At 37.9% G+C, this 20657-nt stretch overlaps 3 protein-coding genes across 4 annotated transcripts; 2 read left to right on the top strand and 1 right to left on the bottom strand.

Moving 5' to 3' along the window:
- Window positions 1-133: 133 nt before the first annotated feature.
- Window positions 134-5999, bottom strand: spg21 (SPG21 abhydrolase domain containing, maspardin). Its single transcript, XM_056752902.1, has 9 exons — window positions 5906-5999; window positions 5289-5353; window positions 4947-5108; window positions 3836-3916; window positions 3618-3763; window positions 3434-3542; window positions 1239-1346; window positions 904-1044; window positions 134-773 (listed from the first exon to the last, which is right to left on the bottom strand). Exons 2-9 carry the CDS (start codon window positions 5349-5351, stop codon window positions 645-647), a joined length of 939 nt encoding a protein of 312 aa, XP_056608880.1. The 5' UTR covers window positions 5352-5353; window positions 5906-5999; the 3' UTR covers window positions 134-644.
- An 811-nt stretch (window positions 6000-6810) lies between these two features.
- clpxa (caseinolytic mitochondrial matrix peptidase chaperone subunit Xa) lies at window positions 6811-15222 on the top strand. 2 transcript variants are annotated; one of them, XM_056754056.1, is made up of 14 exons: window positions 6811-7154; window positions 7710-7861; window positions 8000-8117; window positions 8692-8846; window positions 8933-9095; window positions 10007-10048; window positions 10753-10929; window positions 11165-11329; window positions 11461-11549; window positions 11835-11999; window positions 13153-13455; window positions 13691-13783; window positions 13870-13976; window positions 14118-15222. In XM_056754056.1, the coding sequence occupies exons 1-14, from the start codon at window positions 7100-7102 to the stop codon at window positions 14203-14205; spliced, it is 1872 nt and encodes a 623-aa protein (XP_056610034.1). In that variant the 5' UTR covers window positions 6811-7099; the 3' UTR covers window positions 14206-15222. The 2 variants fall into 2 exon arrangements, with proteins under 2 accessions (XP_056610034.1, XP_056610044.1); XM_056754066.1 differs by lacking the exon at window positions 10007-10048.
- Window positions 15223-16197: 975 nt separating this feature from the next.
- Window positions 16198-20541, top strand: pdcd7 (programmed cell death 7). Its single transcript, XM_056757141.1, has 5 exons — window positions 16198-17294; window positions 17389-17527; window positions 17632-17862; window positions 19991-20078; window positions 20167-20541. Exons 1-5 carry the CDS (start codon window positions 16353-16355, stop codon window positions 20285-20287), a joined length of 1521 nt encoding a protein of 506 aa, XP_056613119.1. The 5' UTR covers window positions 16198-16352; the 3' UTR covers window positions 20288-20541.
- The last annotated feature ends 116 nt before the right edge of the window (window positions 20542-20657 follow it).

The following is a 20657-nucleotide window of genomic DNA, read 5'->3' as shown; positions in this document are numbered from 1 at the left end:
ATGTACACCAAACTGACTAAGCTCAACTTTCTAAAGGTTTACGTAAAGCAACATATTTGTGTATATCATTGCAGCCTACGTAGTCTAAGTCCATGTGAAGAAAAAAAACTTTTGTAGTGTAAATCTGTACCAATGATTACAATGCTTCATTTATTTGTGGTTAAACAGCTTTACTTCAGCAAACTAATGACACGTTTTATAAAGAATTCCTTCCAAACCAGGAACTCCAGTTATATCATTTAGGAAAGTTGAAAGATTTTCTTTATGTTTATATCAGTGCATGACACAGAAAATGACACATTGGCAACATGTAAACAGACCGTCTCAACAAAAATACAGAAAAGTCCAGAAGGCAGAAAAGCAAGAACGTTCCGAGAGTAAAAAGTGCTTTGTTAAACAAAGCTGCGTGTTTTGTGTTGTGTAAGGCAACCAGGTCAAAATATGGCATTCTATAACAACTTGCTGTTCTTTGACTTATTTACACCCATAATACGTATATCAAAATATTTATTTTCCATAAAGTAAAAATAGTCTCTTCAAAGTCAATTCACATTGAATCAAGTACAAGGTTGTAGAAAAGGAAAGCACATGATGTCTGAACGTGAATCAGGTCAAAAGAGGACAGCAGGAGTTTGTGGGTCGGTTTAAGAGTCATCATCACTTCCTGTGCTGTTGTTGCTCAGGTTTGTCCTCTGGACCTCCAGCTCTTCTGTACTCACCATCTCTGGACTGATCGCCGCATAACGTGTCCCGTGAAACTGACGCATATGTATCTACAGAGTTATAACAAAGATTGATTATTCATTATTTTATATAAATGTTTTTATTATATATATGTAACCCCTGACAACCAGAAAGTGTACACAATTGTTTCGTCCTGTTATTTTATAGTTTTAGACTCACTTGTATGTACAAGTTAACCTCTGCGCTTCTGCACAGATAGGGAAAGTTTCCTCCTGTTTTGAGGTGAGCTCTTCTGGCATTGGGGTACAGTTTATACATTTCTTCCTTTGCCTCGTGCGACAGGGCGCTCTGATCAAAAACCTGCGACGAGTAGGGGAAGTAGGTACAAGGGGTTAAAGGCATAGTTCACACTTCTCAGTGGTCAAATATATTATTTTTAATTTTTGTATTGTTAATTGCATTGTTATAAAGTAAATTAACATTGTAAAATGAAAATGATGAAGAGCATGCATAATATAAAAACATTGCAAAGCCTGAAAAGGCGAGAAACGTACATCTATTATGGTGATAGCAACATCCTTTATCTTGTGTGGCTCCACGTACGAGTTCTGGCAGTTGAGCGTGAGCCGAGAAGCGAGGTCACTCTGGTTCAGACTCTCCAGCTGAAGCACAAATCAACAGACTTCACTCATTGAACTGGGCGGTTAAATATCAAAATAAAAAAAACAACCAGAAGAAAAAAATATATATATATTTATATATTATGGGAAGCCGTTAAGGAAATTTAAGTATTTATAATTCTGTATGATTGGTTGAATATATGGAATGAAACTAGAATATATTAAATTATGAATATGTGGATTTAAACATGAATATATGAAACTAAAATAGAATGCAATTAAATTTAATGAAATGTGTGTGAATATATTGAATGAAAGTGTGAATATATGGAATGAAACTGCCGTCATCAAAGTGCCATCTTGTGTTTTAATTTGTGGTTGTTTAGATGTATCATTCAATATATTCAACAAATCCTTTTATAAAAACTTTATCTTCCTGAACGGCATGCCATATTATGTATATTATATATACAGTGGTGTGAAAAAGTATTTACCCCAATCCTGATTTTTTTGCATATTTGTTCTGCCTAAATGATCCAGATCTTCAAACAAATTTTAATATTACACAAAGAAAACCAGAGGAAATAGAAAATACAGTTTTTAAACGATGGTTTTATTTATTAAGGTAAATAACAATCCAGACATTTCTGACCCTATGTGAAAAAGTAATTGCCCCCTAAACCTTATAACTACTTGTGCCACCCTTGGTGGCAAAAACTTAAATCAAGCGTTTGCGAAAGTCTTTCACATAGCTGTGGAGGAATTTTGGCCCACTCTTCTTTACAGAATTGTTTTAATTCAGCCACATTGGAGGGTCTTCCAGCATGAACACCCTTTAAGGTCATGCCACAGCATTTCAATTGGATTTAAGTCCAAACTTTGACTAGACCACTCAAAAACCTTTATTTAGATTTTTTAAGCCATTCAAAGGTTGAATTGCTGTTGTGTTTTAGATCATTGTCCTGCTGTATAACCCAAATGCGTTTAAGCTTAAGATCAAACATTCTCTTTTTGGAATTTCTGGTTGGGCGCAGAATTCTTGGTTCCATCAATTATGGCCAGTCGACGAGGTCCTGAAGCTGCAAAGCAGCCCCACACCATCACACTACCTCCACCATGTTTGACTGTTGGTATGATGTTCTTTTTATGAATACTGTGATAGTTTTAGGCCAGATGTAAAGGGACACACACCTTCCAAAAAGTTCAACCTTCAGTTCTGTCTCATTAGTCCACAGAATATACGCCAAAAGTTTTGGGATCATCAAGATGTTTTTTTAGCAAATGTGAGACGAGCCTTTGTGTTCTATTTGGTCAGCAGTGGTTATAGCCTCGGAACTCTCCCATGGATGCCATTTTTGTAGAGTCTCTTTCTTATTCTAGATTTATGAACACTGACCTTAACTGAAGCAAGACAGGCCTGAATTTCTTTAGATGTTGTTCTGAGATCTTTTATGTCCTTCTGGACGGGTCGTCATTGAGCTCTTGGAGTAATTTTGGAAGGCCGGCCACTCCTGGGACGGTTAACCACTGTTCCATGCTTTCTCCATTTGTGGATAATGGCTCAAACTGTGGTTCGAAAGACTCCCAGAGCCTTTGAAATGGCTTTGTAATCATTTCTAGACTGATACATTTCAATTTCTTTGTTTCTCATCTGTTCTCGAATTTCTGTAGATCGTGTTATGATGTGTTGCTATTTGAGATCGTTTAGACTACTTCAGTTTGTCAGACAGATTCTACTTAAGTGATTTCTTGATTCAACAGGTCTGGCAGTAGTTAGGCTTGAATTTGGCTGGTGAAATTTAACTCAGTTATTCAATTCATCACAGTTAGATCATGAATTATCAAGGGGGGCAATTACTCTTTCACATAGGGTCAGAAATGTTTGGATTGATTTTTACCTCAATAAATAAAGCCATCATTTAAAAACTGCATTTTGCATAACTCTATGTACTATTGTTTTCTTTGAGTAACATACACATTTTCTTTGATGATCAGTATCATTTAAGGATGACAAATAAGCAAAAAAACATAAAATCCGGAAGGGGGCAAATACTTTTCACACCACTGTATATATTTAGAATATATTATGCTGCATATACTATATTTTCAAAAAAAGCAGAAGTACCCACTCTGTCAACCATGAAGTCGATTGCATCTGCCATTTTTGGGTCCACAGGTCCATTGGCAAAATTACCGAGAAGGATCTTCTTCAGCATGAACGCAGGCATCAGCCAAAAGCTAAGAAAGATATTTCTCAAGAATGAAACGTTTACAAGGATGGACACTTGACACTGACAAGCAAATTGTCTTCACCTGTTCGCCGTCCATGTTTGGTTAAAGATCGATGTGTCACTGAATGAATTACACAGGATCAGAGAGTGCACTCTTGGAGATTTATGTGTGACCTCTGCGAACTTCTGAGCGAGAAAACCTCCGAGAGACGCGCCAAACAAATGCACCTGCACAGACCAAGAGAAAAGCATTTAAAGAGAGTTATTCCACACTAGTCTAATTAAATGATCAATACGTACCTTGTCTAGTTGTAAGTGGTCTAAAAGCTTCCTAAATCCATCACAAAATTCCAGCAGATCCCAGTAGACAGGATACTGGAGCTGGAAAACAGAAAAGAATAAAGAGCTAAAGTTAAAGAGCTAGTAAGTTAATATAATCAAACAACAATGTGCTTTTGGAGCTTTTTTAGACATGAAACCCAATGTTATTCATATTCACAGATGGCAGAGAGTGATGGACTTATTTCCAATATGGTCCTGTTTTTAAAAGGATACTTCACCTACATCATTCTGTAATAATTTACTCAACTCGAGTTGTTCCAAATCTGTTTAAATTTCTTTGACAATTTGAAGAATGTAATAAAGCAAACAGTTCTGGGGCACTTTTGACTAACATTGTATTTTTTCTTACTACGATAGACCATAGGGGGTAAAATCTGTCTTGTTCTAAGCATTCTTCCAAATACCTTTTTTTGTGTTCATCAGAACAAAGAATTGTATGCAGATTTGGAACAACTTGAAGGTGAGTAAATGATGACAGAATTTTCATTGTCGGGTGAACTTTAAGCTTTAAAATGTTATTTATATACATTTTATTGCATTCTATTTAGTTTTTATACTTATAACTTTTTACTTGATGTTTTAGACTTCGATCAGAGCAGTTTCACTTAATCCAACATGTACTCTTCTTTCAAAATGTGTTCATCCTTATTAAGATCATTTATATGTTATATGTCTAGTCTGTTATACTATGTAAATATACGTTCACTGTGTATATGAACATTTGTCATTATGTGTTCAAAGAGATCTTAAATTACATTATACAGCTGTACAATAATAATAAAACTATTCTATTCTAAAATAATAATTATTAAATAATTACAGAATAAAACAAAAAAAATATTAATAAAGTGAAAAATATGTTAATATTCAAATTCTCCAGTCAACACTTCAATTGTATTTCAAGCCTTATAATGCCTTACCACAAACTCTTAGATTTAAACCTGCAACAAGCGTCTTTATATTCAGAAGAGCTTTTCATAATGATGATAAACTTGGAAAATGTATGCAGGTAGTAAATTACTATATGTAAAATAATAATAACCGACAGAGTAAAGCTGTCAGAACATACCGAGATGACGCGGTAGCCCCATCCAGAGAGAGCCAACACCTGCTGAAAGAAAACCTCTGCTGTCCCGCTCACCGGCGGGAGGAAGATGATGGGACACCTGATACTTTTGGGCCCAGCGTCATACAACGACCAGACTTTACTGTCATCATCATCCACTATTATCTAAGACAAACAGACAATAACCGAACACATCAGTGTCATATAAAAATGACTTAAGAGTCGAGTGTTTCCATATTAAAGGACTGCTGTGTGTAAATCAAGGAGGTTCATTTATGTCATTATTAATACAATTTTATATTGAAATAATTGTATAAGGATGGTTTACGTTAGAGACTGACTTACTCTTTTGAGAGGTACGGTGCTTCTGAACCAGTTATAATCAGGAGATACTCTTATCTCCTCCATTTCTGAAATACAAATGTTACAGTAGTAAATAAATACAATTGATCACAAAATAACTGACCTTATCAAATCAATACGTAGGGTCTAAGAAACAAGGGGAAAGAGTAGATTGATTTGGACTCTCTTCATGCATTTCACAACACACAAACATGTGACTGGAACACAAAATGATTGTGTGAATGACTGCATAAATAAAACAAAACAGAATAATATGCTTATTCGATCAAATTTCAGATATTAATGTGTCCATGTTGTTTATGTTATTCTGTAATATTAACACTCATATCACAACGAGAAGAATGATCATAAAAATTCAATCAGTACACAAAGACATTGTAATGATAATTCCCGCGATTTAAACACAACATAAAACTGTGATATGTCAGAAACTATTAAACTATTACTTAGAAAGATCAAAATATGTTTAAAAACAAAGCATTAGCCTGTGCTAAACTGAAAGTAAACGTTTACTAACGCTAAACAGCGATGTAAATGAGGATGTCATTTTCTAAACGACAGATTGAATATCGCTAGGTTTATTGTTTAAATAAAATCACCTTTTATCTTTTTTCATCCAAGGAGAAACATTGTTGCATGAGCGTGAGGCTGAATCACATGACAGCAACTTCCGCAGCCAACGTACTGCTCCACAAGGTCATGTGATCACTCATCACCAATAAGCGTAGGCTGACATGCGCATGCGCGGTGAATTGAATCCTGTACAAAACACTTTCAATAATACGTTTTCCAATAACGTTATAATATTTAAACAATACTTTAGACTCTTCAGATAATTATATGTTCTGTGATGTGTTTTATTTGCTCGTGATGATTTGTGATCGCAAGGTTTTTGTTGAAAGAAAATGTGTACATTTATTAATGTATGCGACCTATAGGGTTTGATGGATTTATTTATTTATTGCATATTGTGCATTTAAATTAACATAATTTGGTTGCTGTTTAATTAGGACGATGGTATTTTTATTATTTATATATTTCTTGCATCATTTGCGTTTGATTTAACATAATTGTGACTTTTTAAGGTTTAGCTTTTATTTTTCTGCGTATTGTGTAAATTATTTATATAAACACGCATACAGTTATGTCCCTTAATACCAACATGCACTTTTAGGGAAATAACCTGTGCGTTATAAAACAGTTTTGGGACGCGGTTAAAAAGCCCCATATCCGACGGCTTTAAGACCACTCAAACACCTCTGCTGACCGGTTGATTCAGCAGTGAACTGAATCAACTCAGAATTGGTGTACGTGAATTTATGTTTAGAGCTTGTTCACCCGCCTGTCAGCAAAGACTACTGGGCTAATTTACATAACCTAATAATCCATAAACTGATAGGATAGAACTGATAAAAAATCCGACCCCTCTGCCTAAACGCACTGACTCAAATGATTCTTCGAATCAGATGATTCACTGTTTGATTCTACGACTCAAAGGATTCACTAAATGACTCGAGAGTGTTATCAGTTGTTTACTTCATTATCACAGTATCTCGTTTAGACAGCGTCGTGTCTATCGATCAGCTGCATATAGCGGCTCACAGAACAATATATTTACATATGATTGTGTTTGATTGATTGTTGTTGAGTTCACACGTCCAGTTTGTAAGACATTTAAAATTTGGGCCTGTATTGAATGGCATTCAGTTGTTTAGCTAGCAGCTAGCGCTAACCTTTCAGCGCTCCTCAGATTCACCCGTTTTAAACGGTTAAAACACAAACAACACGGAAACATGTCGTGTACATGTGTTTCGGCAGCGAGAAATCTGCTAAATTCAGCCCATAAAGGTAAGAGAAGTGTCATATTTTTCTTAGTTAGAGTAAACGATATTTGTGACTTACGTTAGGCTAGTTAGTTAGACTGCCTATCACTACTGCTAAGTGGCTAACATGTAGCGTTATACTGATATAATTATAATAAGGGAAATAAAAAGAACACCACTTTTTCTAGACTACCTTTAAAATAAGAGCTATATATGTGCTTTAGAAATCAGCAAATATCATAACGAAACAAAGAATTTATAATTGTTGTGTAACGTTACGTATGTGAAGCAATAATGCATGTTTATGGCATGACTATATATTTATAAAATTGGTTACGAAGGGGTCATTGGTGCAATTGTTATGGTTTGTTGTAAATTTAGGTAGTCATTTGACTTCGTTTGGCCTGCTAGTTGTTTTTCTTCTTTTCTGTCAAAATTGAAACTGTGAAATGAAAAATTGATTTCCTAGTATAACTTAATAGATAAGTATTAGCATTAGTATGTTGGTATAGTATCTCTCAAAATCAACACTGTATATATTGTGTAAAATTGTATAAATACATTATTTTTTTCATTTTAGGAATATCAGGCTCCAGAGTCCAATTACTGTCACTGACCCGGCCGGGAGCTCATGAGGTCCGTGTGGCATGCCGGGTCCCCATGAGGCCCTTCTCAGAGACAGCTGTGTATTACGCTTCAAAAGACGGGATCAAAGATGGAGATGGTGGCAAGGTATTAAGTTATGATAAACTGTACTGTACTCTTGTGTTTTCAGACAACAGGGATAATAGGAGGAAGAAATATACCTGCCAAAGTATGTCATGCTATACAGGAAATCAATATGGATTTTTTCCCTTCTCACTTTCTAAGAAATCTGTTGGTGAAGGAAGTGGAAAAAAAAGCAGTTCTGGAAACTCGGGCAAAGGAGGAAGTCATCTGCGATGCCCTAAATGTGGAGATCCGTGCACACACGTTGAAACGTTTGTCTGTGAGTACTGCATTGACATTTTATCTGTTATGTGCGGCTGGGGATTACTCAAGGTGATTGCAGTTTTCACTAGCCTTTCCAAATAGTTCTGGTTTCATCTGGCCTTGAGCGTGTTTAAGTAGGCCAGAGGGTTCACTGGACTAACTGTTCAGCGCTAAATATAAATCACACAAGTTGTGCTTCTGCTGGTGCATGACTTAGTAACATGGTTTAAAGTTTGTTTGGTTTGTGTTTATGTGAGATTTTTTTGGAACACGTTTTTAGGCATGAGGCTTTTTTAGGTTAGAAAATAAAATTGTTATTTACATTTACTAACTTGCTTTTTTTGTGCAAGATAACTCTGCAATAGAAGTAATAATTTTAATGGCATTAATTTAAACTTCCTGTAATTTAGGAGTAATACAAATTGGTTTATTTCTACTTTACATGTTTTTGTGCTTGAAATACATGAGACATTCTAAACACACTCATTTGGAGGCCGGATCTTGCCACATGCACTTGAATACAGGATCAGGCAGGATTTTATATCATGAAAACCTTTGGCAGTGTTCAAGGTGTTATTTGTCTTCGGCAGCATCGACTCGCTTTGTGAAATGTGAAAAGTGTCACCACTTTTTTGTGGTGCTATCGGAAACCGACTCCAAGAAGAATTTGAGTAAAGACCCAGAGTCTGCTGCAGAGGCCGTCAAGTTCGCTTTCCAACAGAAACCCCCTCCACCACCAAAGAAGGTATAACTTCAGTAAGACTTTACATCCTGGTGGCCCTGGTCATGGTTAGCGTGTTACCTTCATTTTGTTTTGTTTTTATCCCGCAGATCTATGCTTATCTTGATAAGTATGTTGTGGGTCAGGATCACGCTAAGAAGGTTCTGTCGGTGGCAGTGTACAATCATTATAAACGCATCTACAACAATATGCCGGCGGGCTCCAGACAGAAGCAGATGGAGGAGGAGAAACAGGCCTCTCTCACACCTCGAGGTTGGTACTGCTGAATAAAAAGACGTTGGCTGGGTGTTTGTTTCATGTAAGGTTTCATTATATTCAAGGGCAAAGACGTGTGGCCCTTTAGACAACGTGATATCAAAACCCTATTGACTTCGTTATCGTAAATGAAATGTTGAAATAAAATATATTTTAGTGACATTTTCCCATACATAGAACTGTATAGCTTTGGTGGTTTCCAGGGTGTTTTTATGTAGTTGGTAAGGTTTTTTAATTGTTTTTTTTTTACTTCCCTGTGGTTTTTCTTGTGTTGTGAATGGTTGCTTAGCAAGTTCCTTTTTCAGAAGTCAATTGGACTTGATAGGTTGTGCTACGATAAATTGTGACTAATCGTGATTCCTGAATAAAAGTTTGTGTTGTTGACATAATATATGTCTGTGCATTGTAATGTATGCACATACACAAAATATTTGCAGGTATGTAGGAATATTTGTATATAAATCAATAAATATAAATATATATTGTATGTATATATAAACAATTATATATAAACGTTAAAAACATTCCACCACAATAATTTACATCATTTAGTTATTACAGAAAAAGGTTGCTAATGACATTTCTTGTTTTATTTTATTTACACTAGTTATGCCATTGTGAGCAAATGATTGCTGCTCTTTAGAAATGTCCCATTTATTTTCTTCCAAGGCCAATATAACTAATTTGTGTGCCATTTCCATCTTCCTGATATAGATGAATTATTAACCTTTGGCTTTAATAAAATATCTGTTTGTATGGACTTCATTTTTGGGGTTTTGGCATTTGTACAATAAACAAGTATAAAAAAAATATTGCAACTGGGGTAATGTAATTGGTCGTGGCTTGTTTATTTTTGTCCTATGATATTTGGTAGTGATATCACCACGATTGTCCTCCTTTCTCTATAGAGCTTGAGCTCAGACGACGAGAGGACGAATACAGGTTTACAAGTAAGTCTATGTCCATATCCATGATCTGTATTTTTTGTATTATGTTCTTAAAATAACTGTGTAATGTAAACTTTTTTTCAGGTTATTTTATGTTTGGTGTACAAATGCCAAAACTCTTAATCGCTGTGTTGTGTTGCTTAAATTCCTGTTCTGTTATTTTGCACTGTGTATGTGTTCAAGTTTGCATATGTAAAAATGTGTGTAATACTACGAAATCCAGCATGTATTCTTCGTGTCCTAGTAACCCATTTTGACTTTTCATCCCTTTTATTTTATGCAGTCGTCATATTTATTTTTTCATACAAGATCCTTTAAACAGAGCAGCTGTGTGCTTTAAAATAGTTTGACCTCAGCAGTTACAGTGCCACAATGTAACTAGTCAGTTAGTAAACATATTTTCGTTGTCATTTATACGTCTGGTTGTTGCATAAATGAAGTATAAAATTCTTTATGATGTAAGACTTACTGTATGTTGCAACACATGTTTCAGGTTCAATTGAAGTCGACCTCCGTCCAGAGTGTCTGTAAAATACTGTTGATTACCATAGGGAATACTTAAACTTCCTTGAGTTTGTTGAAAAAGCTAAAATAACTCTAAATCAATAATGCTGTACTTGCTGTTAATTTTGAAAATGCTAAATCAATGTCAAACTTTACTTGAAGAAGTTGTTGTTGTAGTTTAATTTTGCTTAAATTTTGTGTAGAACTTCTGCAGATTGCTGGGATCAGCCCTCATGGAAACGCTTTGGGTGCCTCAATGCAGCAGCAGTTGAACCAACAGGCACCTTCAGAGAAGAGAGGAGGAGAACTGCTGGACTCCACACACGCTGACATCAAACTAGAGAAGAGTAACATTGTGCTGCTGGGCCCCACCGGCTCTGGTGAGAGACAATTTTCATGTTGTGTAAGATCTCATCCATGTCTGGTTTATAAATAGTGTTTAGGGCTAGGCCTGCACTAAATATGCGCAATTGTCTATGCTGGATGTGGGGGAAATTCTGTGTAATGAAAAAGCATTATCAACCAGAATTTTATAAAATATTATGTAATGTGTAATGGGCAGAGGATTGTGAATAGCTGGCAGAACAAGACAAACGTACCTGAGTTGTGTTACAGGGAAAACACTTCTGGCCCAAACGCTGGCCAAATGCCTGGACGTCCCCTTCGCCATCTGTGACTGTACCACTCTAACCCAGGCGGGATACGTGGGAGAAGACATCGAGTCAGTCATCGCCAAGCTTCTTCAGGACGCTAACTACGTAATTGAGAAAGCTCAGCAAGGTAACAGTGTTGTTATGTGACATGTACAATACACTCCAGAGGAGTTTGTCCAGAAATTTTCTCAGGCTCTATGATGTTTAATAGTTTATTTTTATGGGCGGCCTGTTGTAAATGGATTGGAATTCTTTCAGGGATTGTCTTCTTGGATGAAGTGGACAAAATTGGTAGTGTTCCTGGGATCCATCAGTTGAGAGACGTGGGAGGAGAAGGAGTTCAGCAGGTCTGTGTTTTCAGTGTCCGGGAAACTTGACTTGAAGCTATGTAGCAGATTCTCAAATTTGGTCTTTTTTTGAGAGGCCATCTGGGTACGATGAGAATTATTTCTACATAAATCTGATTTTTTTTATATACTTCCAGCCCTATACTAATGCATTATTTGTAAAAACCTGGGTTATGCAGACATACGTCAGATTTGACTAAATATGTGAATAAAGCCAACGAGTATATAGGCAAGGTTTAAAAAATGTCTCAGTGTGGTGAAGTTTTTTTCTTGTACCTTGAATAGGGTTTACTTAAACTCCTGGAAGGAACCATTGTTAATGTTCCTGAGAAGAACACAAGGAAGCTGAGGGGAGAAACTGTGCAGGTTGACACCACCAACATTCTGTTTGTAGCATCTGGAGCGTTTAATGGTCTCGATCGAATCATCAGCAGAAGAAAGAATGAGAAGGTGTGTTACAGAAGCAGAGGCTGCATTCACACAACAAGCCAGCTTGGGCAAAACCAATAAAATATTTATTAGTGTGCTTGGTCAACTTTATGGCCCAGTTTCACAGACAAGGCTTAGCTTAAAGGTCGTGGCATAGTCTAGGCGAATTGCGTTTTCAGTCTGCGTTTTGGGGTAAAATGAAGCTCGAATACGTTGAGAGATGGTATAGTGTTTCGAACAATCCAACACCCCTTTGTTTCTGGAGGCGGGGTTTACATGACGTATGCAAATAGCCTCTGCGGATGTGGCAAGGGAGATCACAGAGGTGTGGGTACATCTGTACCATCTCTGCAACACAACATTTAAAAGCATCCATGCTGCTCAAATGTTATCGTTTTTTTTTTTTATGAAGACCTCATCTGACATCAGCTAAATAAAATGACGCGTTATTTGCCACAGACCGGGTGGCGCTACATAACACACCCAACTATAATGTAATGGCCATGGATCAATGGTGGCTCGAGGGTGTTTACCAGCCAACACAAACTTTTCTGGAGAGTTCTGGTTGGTTCGCTGCGGCAAACTAGTCGTTTGTTTGAAATCAGGTCACAGACGGTCGTTTTTCGATTTCGAGCCCTTAAGCCAGGACTAGGCCTTTGTGGAATTAGGATAGTTAAGTCGCTTTTATAAAAATGCCTCTGTAAAACAATTTTCTGGTGTGCTTTAGACAAAGCAATGGCAATGGTGTATTTTAAGATGTCAATGCACGTTATTTTCATTTGTATTCTGGGTCTAGTCTTAAGCCATCTCTGTGAAACCGGGCATGAATGAAAGAACATTATTTTAGGCCGGTTTTAAAAAAGTATAGACATTAATGTACAGGCATCATCTTATCAGTTAGTTCACTTTTTGAATGTGCTGAATGAGCTGTTCACTTAATGCAGGTTACGAGTATTGATCCACAAGTCTCAGTCTTGGGCTCTTTGTTGTTTTGCCTGTACATTCTCCTTTTAGGTGATGCAATAAAGAAACATAACATTAGTGTTCACTATTTGGCAAAACAGTTGAATTGCATGATGGACATTGAAGAATGGAGGGATGTCTCAAATCCATTGCATCTAATGCTATTTTAAATGCAAAGGAAGATGTTTGACCCGGCATTTTCTGTGTCCAGTATCTTGGATTCGGAACGCCTTCTAACATGGGACAAGGCCGAAGGGCGGCGGCAGCTGCCGACCTTGCCAACAGCACAGGCGGAGAGATGGATGCTGTGGCTGAGATCGAGGAGAAGGACAGGCTCTTGAAACTCGTGGAGGCCAGAGACCTGATTGAGTTTGGCATGATCCCAGAGTTTGTAGGTCGTCTTCCTGTCGTGGTTCCACTGCACAGTCTGGATGAGGAGACACTGGTTCGAATCCTTACGGAGCCCCGCAATGCTGTTGTGCCACAGTATCAGGCTCTCTTTAGCATGGACAAGGTTGGTATCGTATACATCAACATGCTTTCCTAGCTGTCTACATTATTGACTAATATTGTTCTTAAATTAAACTTCTTTTATGCTTGGTACAGAGCCCTAAAATCCCTCTTAGCAAATAAAGTTTTAACAACATGGTTCATTTCGTTTTCCATTCTGAAGTATTTAGTAACAGAAACAGATAAAATACATTAAAATATGGCATAATATTGAATCATTAAGTGTTTCTTTACATTAGTGTGATCTTAATGTGACACCCGATGCCCTGAAAGCCATCGCCAGATTTGCTTTGGAACGTAAAACTGGTGCCCGTGGACTAAGATCCATAATGGTAAGATGAATTATGTTTGCATTATCTTTCTCAGAGATATAAAAACATGATCTTTTGTAATATAGCTTGTCATAATTTCTCAACAGGAAAAACTGCTGCTAGATCCAATGTTTGAGGTGCCACATTCTGATATCATTGCCGTGGAGGTGAGCCACGATGTGGTTAAGGGAAAAGCACAACCTCGATACATCAGGTCAGAGCACACACGATATATCACAATATATGTTTTTTCCAGTCTTCATCCGATGGTTTGATAATCCTGGGAATTCTATGTAGACGTTATAGATTAATGGCATTTTGCAATCCGACTTTTTTTGCTTTTTCTTCCCTTCAGAGCTGCCGCTAAAGACACTGAAGAAGAGTATGATTCTGGAATTGAGGAGGAAAACTGGACTAGACAGGCCGACGCAGCTAAAAACTGAAAAAACACGGTTTAAAATCCCAGATTCTTTGGCCACCTTATCCTCTAAGGGTCCATTTCCAAGTTGAGTTACTCACTGTACACCTGTGATGATTTGTTAGTCACTTTGAGAATTGTATTCCTTAACTGAACCCACCTTTACATTCATAGTAAAGAATTATGGCTTAGAGAATTGTGTTTGAAATCAAGCCGATGCCCCTGACACCATGCCTCTTAGAGAGACTGTTAATCAACGTGAAATGTAAAGAACATTCTATTTTATTCTTATTAACTTGTAAGTGATTTTTATGAACTGTTTGATTGTGTTGCCTATAAAGACAGATAGCGAGGGGGTTCATAAACGTAATATATTTTGACTTCAGATGCTTTGTTACACTTTGCCCGGCTTGATGTAAAATGACACGTGTATCGTACACTGGTTGTATTCAGCAGACAGTGCTATAAATAGATGTAAGGAATAAGGTTCATCTCTCTTCACAATTACTCAATGACTCTACTGAATGTTTGCTAATATTTCCATGAATAATATTTGAACCACATTTACAATTAAAGTGTCTCAATCTCCAGTATTGTTGCATATTACATTAAATTAGGGTTACTGAGTAAGCTAATTTATTTCATTTGGCACATGACATTGTTGTTTCCTTTACCGATGATGTTAAGTAGCAGGATTTTTTAAATTTACAGTTTGCTATGACACTTAAGCTGCTTTTTGTTTTAGGGTCTAGAAAAATCTGTAAATGGGTTTAAGGGGCATGCCTGTTATAATCTAAATGATCTCTGTATAAAAAATTCTGTTATCCACAAGATGGCCCGGTTATAGATTTATCTGTTTAGGCCCATCAGTTTAAACCAGCCGATTCCCTTTCAAAAGTTCAGTATCAGTGCAGAAGCTCTCTTTTTATAGTGAGCTCCTCTCTGAATTTTCTGGTTAACTCAGTCAATATCTCATGGTGGAAATTTGAATGATGTTCTGTTTTCTCCACATAAATTGTAATAAAAGGGTGTATTTTTTGCATTTGTCTTGTTTGTTAAAGGATGTATTAAACTTACAATAGGTGTACAGCGGGATAAGTTTGCTTTTTGTTTAGAGGGGATGGAAGATTGTGTTATTTTGATCCTCAACTAGACAGTGGATAGATAAACAAGATTAGATTACATTATCTTAAAGGGACAGTCCACACAAACATGAAAAGTTTGTCATCATTTACCCTTATGTTGTTCCAAACCTGTATACATTTCCTTGTTCTGTTAAACACAAAGAAAGATTTTTGGCAGAATGTTAGCAAGTCTTAGTACTGAGACATCATTCATTACCATAGTAGAATAAGTATTGTGTATATATATATAAAAATATAAATATTTATATTTTCTTTTGTTAAACAGAAAATGAGATAATTAAGGAAAGCAAACAGTTCTGGGGCACCTTTGTATACCATTTTAATTGTTTTCTACTATGGTAGTCAAGGATTATCCCAAAACATTCTTCCAAATATCTTCATTTGTGTTCAGCAGAACAAAGTAATTACAAAATACAGGTTTAATAAAACGTGAGGGTGAGTGAATGATGATAGACTTTTCGATTCTTAGGTGAACAATCCCTTTAAAATAAGAGTTTACATTTTATAATGCAAACACAACGATAAATGCATAAAGAATGAAAAGGAAGTTACTACAGTTGTCGATATTTATGAAAAATAAAGTGATAAAAATAGAAAGCATAAAAATATATAAACCAGAACTTTGTGAATAATATCTTATTTGTAAATATTCACCCTTTATGAACCATACAGTAAAATGTAGGTTATAAAGTCATTCATGACTTCTTCGCATGATTTATTGTATTTTAAGTTTTAATTTGTTTACATTTATACATGATATGGAAATCGTTTTTACGTTGTTTTTTCAAATGTATTTCCATTGCATTGCTGCAAAGAAGCTGTACGAAAATATATGTGCAACAGATTCTCAAATTTCTTATAAAAATTAGGGAGTTAAAGAAATACAGGATACAGGACACAACTGTTCGAAGACTTTTACGTTTTTGGTGCTTTTATTTTGAAGCCGCGCCGGAAATCCTTCTATCGCGTCTTCTTCCGGATTCAGGAGGAGCTGTGAAAGAGCAACAGCGGCAGATTTCAGCATGAGATGATGGATAATTCGCACCAGTACATTTCTAAAAGCTTTCCACCGCCTCCCTTCAAGGACCCTGCGGGTTCAGACAGCGGAGTTTACACAGGAGCACCACCGATACCTCCACCACCCGGTCCGGCGCACACATGGAACATGTACCCGCACCAATGGCCCCCTTTTCCACCCGGGGGACCTTACCTACCCTTCGACCCCAGCAGACCACCGCCAGGAACCTTCGAAACACCCCAGTACAATGACATACCTCCTCCAACCTGGACTCACAACGAGTGGAACCCATCAGACCCCCATTTCGGAGGACACTTCCCACCAAATCCGCCTCAAAATGTACATTCTGCACAAGCACCATATCAGTCCAACTTCAGACAAGACAGCACCAACAGACAGAACTACCCCTTTACTGACAGACCCTGGCCGGATGACTACCAAAGCAACCAGGATCAAACCAGAAGCACCTCAACCACAGCATCTGATGAAGAATCGCTGCAGAGATCGAAAGATGAGCAGTGGGTTCAGGGTTTCCTGCTTCAAATATCAACCGAAGATCAACCACCAGAGCCTCCAAAGTCCAAACCTTCGATTGCGGAGTTCAGACAGAAGCTCTATGGGACTCTTCAGATAGTGGCGGAGTTAAATAAAGTGCGTCAGATGTTAGAAGATAACTTGGAAAATGAAAGTGTTTGGACTGAGACGCTCTCAAAAGCTGCCGAGTTAAAGAACATCGTACGGGAGAGACTGACCTCTCTGAAGGACCCTGACGGTCTCAGCAGCATCCAGAGGAAACTGATGCTGATAAAGAAGAAAAGAGCAAGGGGGCGGAGGAGAAAGATTGAGGAGAGGGAGGAGATGCAGGAACAAGAGGTCAGAAGAGCCCAGCGAGAGGCGGAGGTGGATAAGTGGCAGATGAAACGCATTCAAGAAGTGGAGGAGAAGAACAGGGTGAGAACAATGTTTGTTTTCTGTAGTGGTTACAGTTTAGTTTATGTATACTGTATCTGATGAAACATCATCACAATGTTTGTCTGCTGTTCAGGAGAAAGAGTTGAAGTTGGCTGCAGATGCTGTGCTTTCTGAGGTCAGAAAGAAACAAGCCGATACCAAGAGAATCCAGGACATACTGAAGTCACTGGAAAAACTGAGAAAACTTCGGAAAGAGGCTGCCGCCAGAAGAGGTGAAGCAATAAAAAAAGCATCTTGGCAGCCTTACTAACCTTACTATATAGTTTCATATTTAATTTGTCGCATTGTTTGAGTGATCGTTTTCATTTTTGCACAGGCATGTTTCCAGAAACGCAGAGTGACGAGACCTTCGAGGGTCACTTGGAACGTCTGAGGTGTCTGATAAGTAAACGCACGGCCATCTATGCTGCGGAGGAGAAAGCTCTGAGGGTCATGCTGGAGGGGGAGCAGGAGGAGGAACGGAAGCGAGATCGGGAGATACGTCAGAAAAAAGAAAAGGAGAAGCTGTTGCAGAAGAAGCGAGAAGTTGATTTCATGCTGTTTGGAGGTAATTCCGGGTTTATGGAGTTATTGAACAGACAAGATAGGCCAGAGATGCAAAATATTGATTATATATTAATTTAATACACAGAGCATTTATCTCCTGTAAGAAAAGATGCAAAGTGGTTATTAATGTCAGACCACTAGATGGTGCAACTGAATTGAGTGTTCCGGAGAAGTTATGCTGCCTGCAGGTGCTCTCGAATGTATGATAATTCCCACTTAAACATAGAAATAATTTATGGAAGGGTGCTCTTTGAATGTTAGCAGATACTTTTAATGTTTTAATGCAACTAAATCATTAGTAACATTAATGTTTTAATTAATTGTTTTACTAAATACTTTTAATGTAACTAAACCCAGACGTTGCTTCCCGGTTAATAGGGAAATTATCAAATGTCCGAGAGAGGGTGAAGGCAGCATTAAGGCCGAAGTATGGTCCGTCCGTCCACGTTCACGCGGCGTCTGTATGATGTAATTTTCGTCATCAGAATGGTCCGTGGTCGTCCACACAGCCATCTGCGTGCAGCCCATTTTTTGAGAAAGCGGGACGTGACACGTACAACAGCGCATTAAAGTACACAGCGAAAAAGTGCACTAGTCCACTAGCCGTCAATACACACACAGAAAGTGTGCCGTTGTCGAAGAAGAATTATATAAAACCAACACGCTGAAACCAAGAACAGTAAGCTTATTCTTCTCCATACGTTTTGGTTGTTGTTCTTGTTGTCTTGCTGTATACTCGGATTGATGCAATGGCGAACGACGTCCTCAATCATTTATGAATGATATGATTCAGCGCTGCCCTCTGAAGGTCTGGTAGAGCACACATACTCATTTGTATTGAGCATTTATTGAACTTGGACGCCCACGCTTAATCCGTGATGAGTATGCTCAGGAAGCTGTGTGGACGCGTTTGTGCAAAAGACGGACACGGACGCAAGAAGTATACCGGCGGCTTTAGTCTCGTGCTTATCACTGCTTTCTTTGGCCAAGGTCCACCCAAGAGGCCATATTACTGACAGGTAAAGCCAACAATCACATTTCGTTTTGTGGCTTGTCATGTCTAGAGGCGTGGAAATGTCCCCGCAGAAGCAGACCGGTGTTAATTCACGATTGTGTCACAACGGTTATAAGTTTATGCTGTGAATGTTGCATACTTTTAAGACTTTAGCCAATAGGCGATCGAGATGAATTCTTATGGCAACCGTGGTAAACACGACAGCTTACTTAGATCAGACGCCTTTGTGTTGTTTCCAGGCGGACCGTTAAAGAACACAACACGCACTTCTCCCAGAAATCCTGTTATATTCAATCAGATGACGACTTCAAACATGCTGAAGTGTTTCCAGAAAAGTGATGCCTATGCATCAGACGTTTGGCCAACGGTCTGTGGACGCCTCTCTCCATCTAAAAACACGAGACGCAGTGCTCAGACATGTTTTTTTTAGAGCGCAGCCTAGAAAGCGAGTGTCTCGAGACGTGGGTTTCCGGACAGAGCCACTTTGAGCGCCTCCTCTGGCATGTTGCTGTCAAATAAAACAGTTGTCATGCTGACCTGCTACTGTAAACCGAAGCTTGCAGAGACGGTCAAGCACATCTGTCAAAAGCATGTTTACATAGTAAAACTATGGGAAAGTAGTGTATTGGAATGGAAAAACGATTTCTGTCTTTATGGCCCCTTAGGCAGACTAAGCTCTCATGTTCTGTTTATCTTTTAAATCCTAAAATAGATGTTTAGATGTTTTTCATTATATTTTTTTTATTTTTAAATATGGCTGTCAGAAAGGAGGGATGAGATATGTTTACCTGGTTTGAATAAAACCTATTAGAGTTCTGACAGTCCAAACAAGTAAACTGTGAAACTTTTGTAAACCTAACACAAGGGTTTATGATGGTTATAGAATATCATTTCTGGTAGGGAACATGAATGTCATTCCAGTTCCAAATCAAGTTTCTTTTGGAAATTCATCGGAAATGTTTTCCTGAAGGCACCAGTAGATGGCAGCATTTAATAGATGCTTAACTGTACACAAACACTGAAATAAAGAAGTACTACAGAACAAACAGAAAACAAGTTCTGATACCCAAAAAAGTGTCTCCGTTACATTTTTCTAAACTGTGTGTTTTCACAGCTGAATTTCCACCCCATCACCCTCTTCAGCCTTTCCAAGATTACTACACGCAGGCCGAGTGCTCCCTTCCTTCCCTGATACAAATAAGGTCTGTTTTCCTACCAATATTAACTTCGCACACAATAAGAAATAACTTGTGGAGTAATTGTAGGATTTTTTCTGATGGCTTTTGACAGGAGAGAATGGGATCAGTTTCTGGTTCCGGTTGAACATCCCGATGGCACCCCGGTTCCTCAGGGCTGGGTTCTCCCCGACCAGCCATCTGATGACATCTGGGCCACGGCGCTGGAGAAATGACACATTCTTTTTTTAACCAATGACTATTTCTAAAAAAATAACCAGACGACTGACTCAACTGGGAAAATGTCCTCACCAGCCTCAGGATTTCATCAGTTTGAATGTATTTAACAATGTTAAGTCTATAATTAGGCTCTGAATCAAGTCACATCTTGAGAATGATTACATCACATCGCCGTCTTGTGATCTGCTTAGGACACCTAAGCAGGATGTGTTGCTTCCAAATAAAAGATGCATATCGTTTGTTTATAGTATTTCAGATCAATGTTATCTTTTCTTGACAGAAAAAATTAAGGTGTTGCCATTGGCAGTTTGAAAATGTATCAGGATTACTTCCTGTGGGTGGGTCGTGTTCAGGTAAACAGCCAAT

Source organism: Triplophysa dalaica, chromosome 1 (assembly GCF_015846415.1).
Source record: "Triplophysa dalaica isolate WHDGS20190420 chromosome 1, ASM1584641v1, whole genome shotgun sequence".
Lineage (NCBI taxonomy): Eukaryota > Metazoa > Chordata > Actinopteri > Cypriniformes > Nemacheilidae > Triplophysa > Triplophysa dalaica.
The sequence above is the reverse complement of the archived record's forward strand: the minus strand, read 5'-3'. Positions and strand labels throughout refer to the sequence as shown.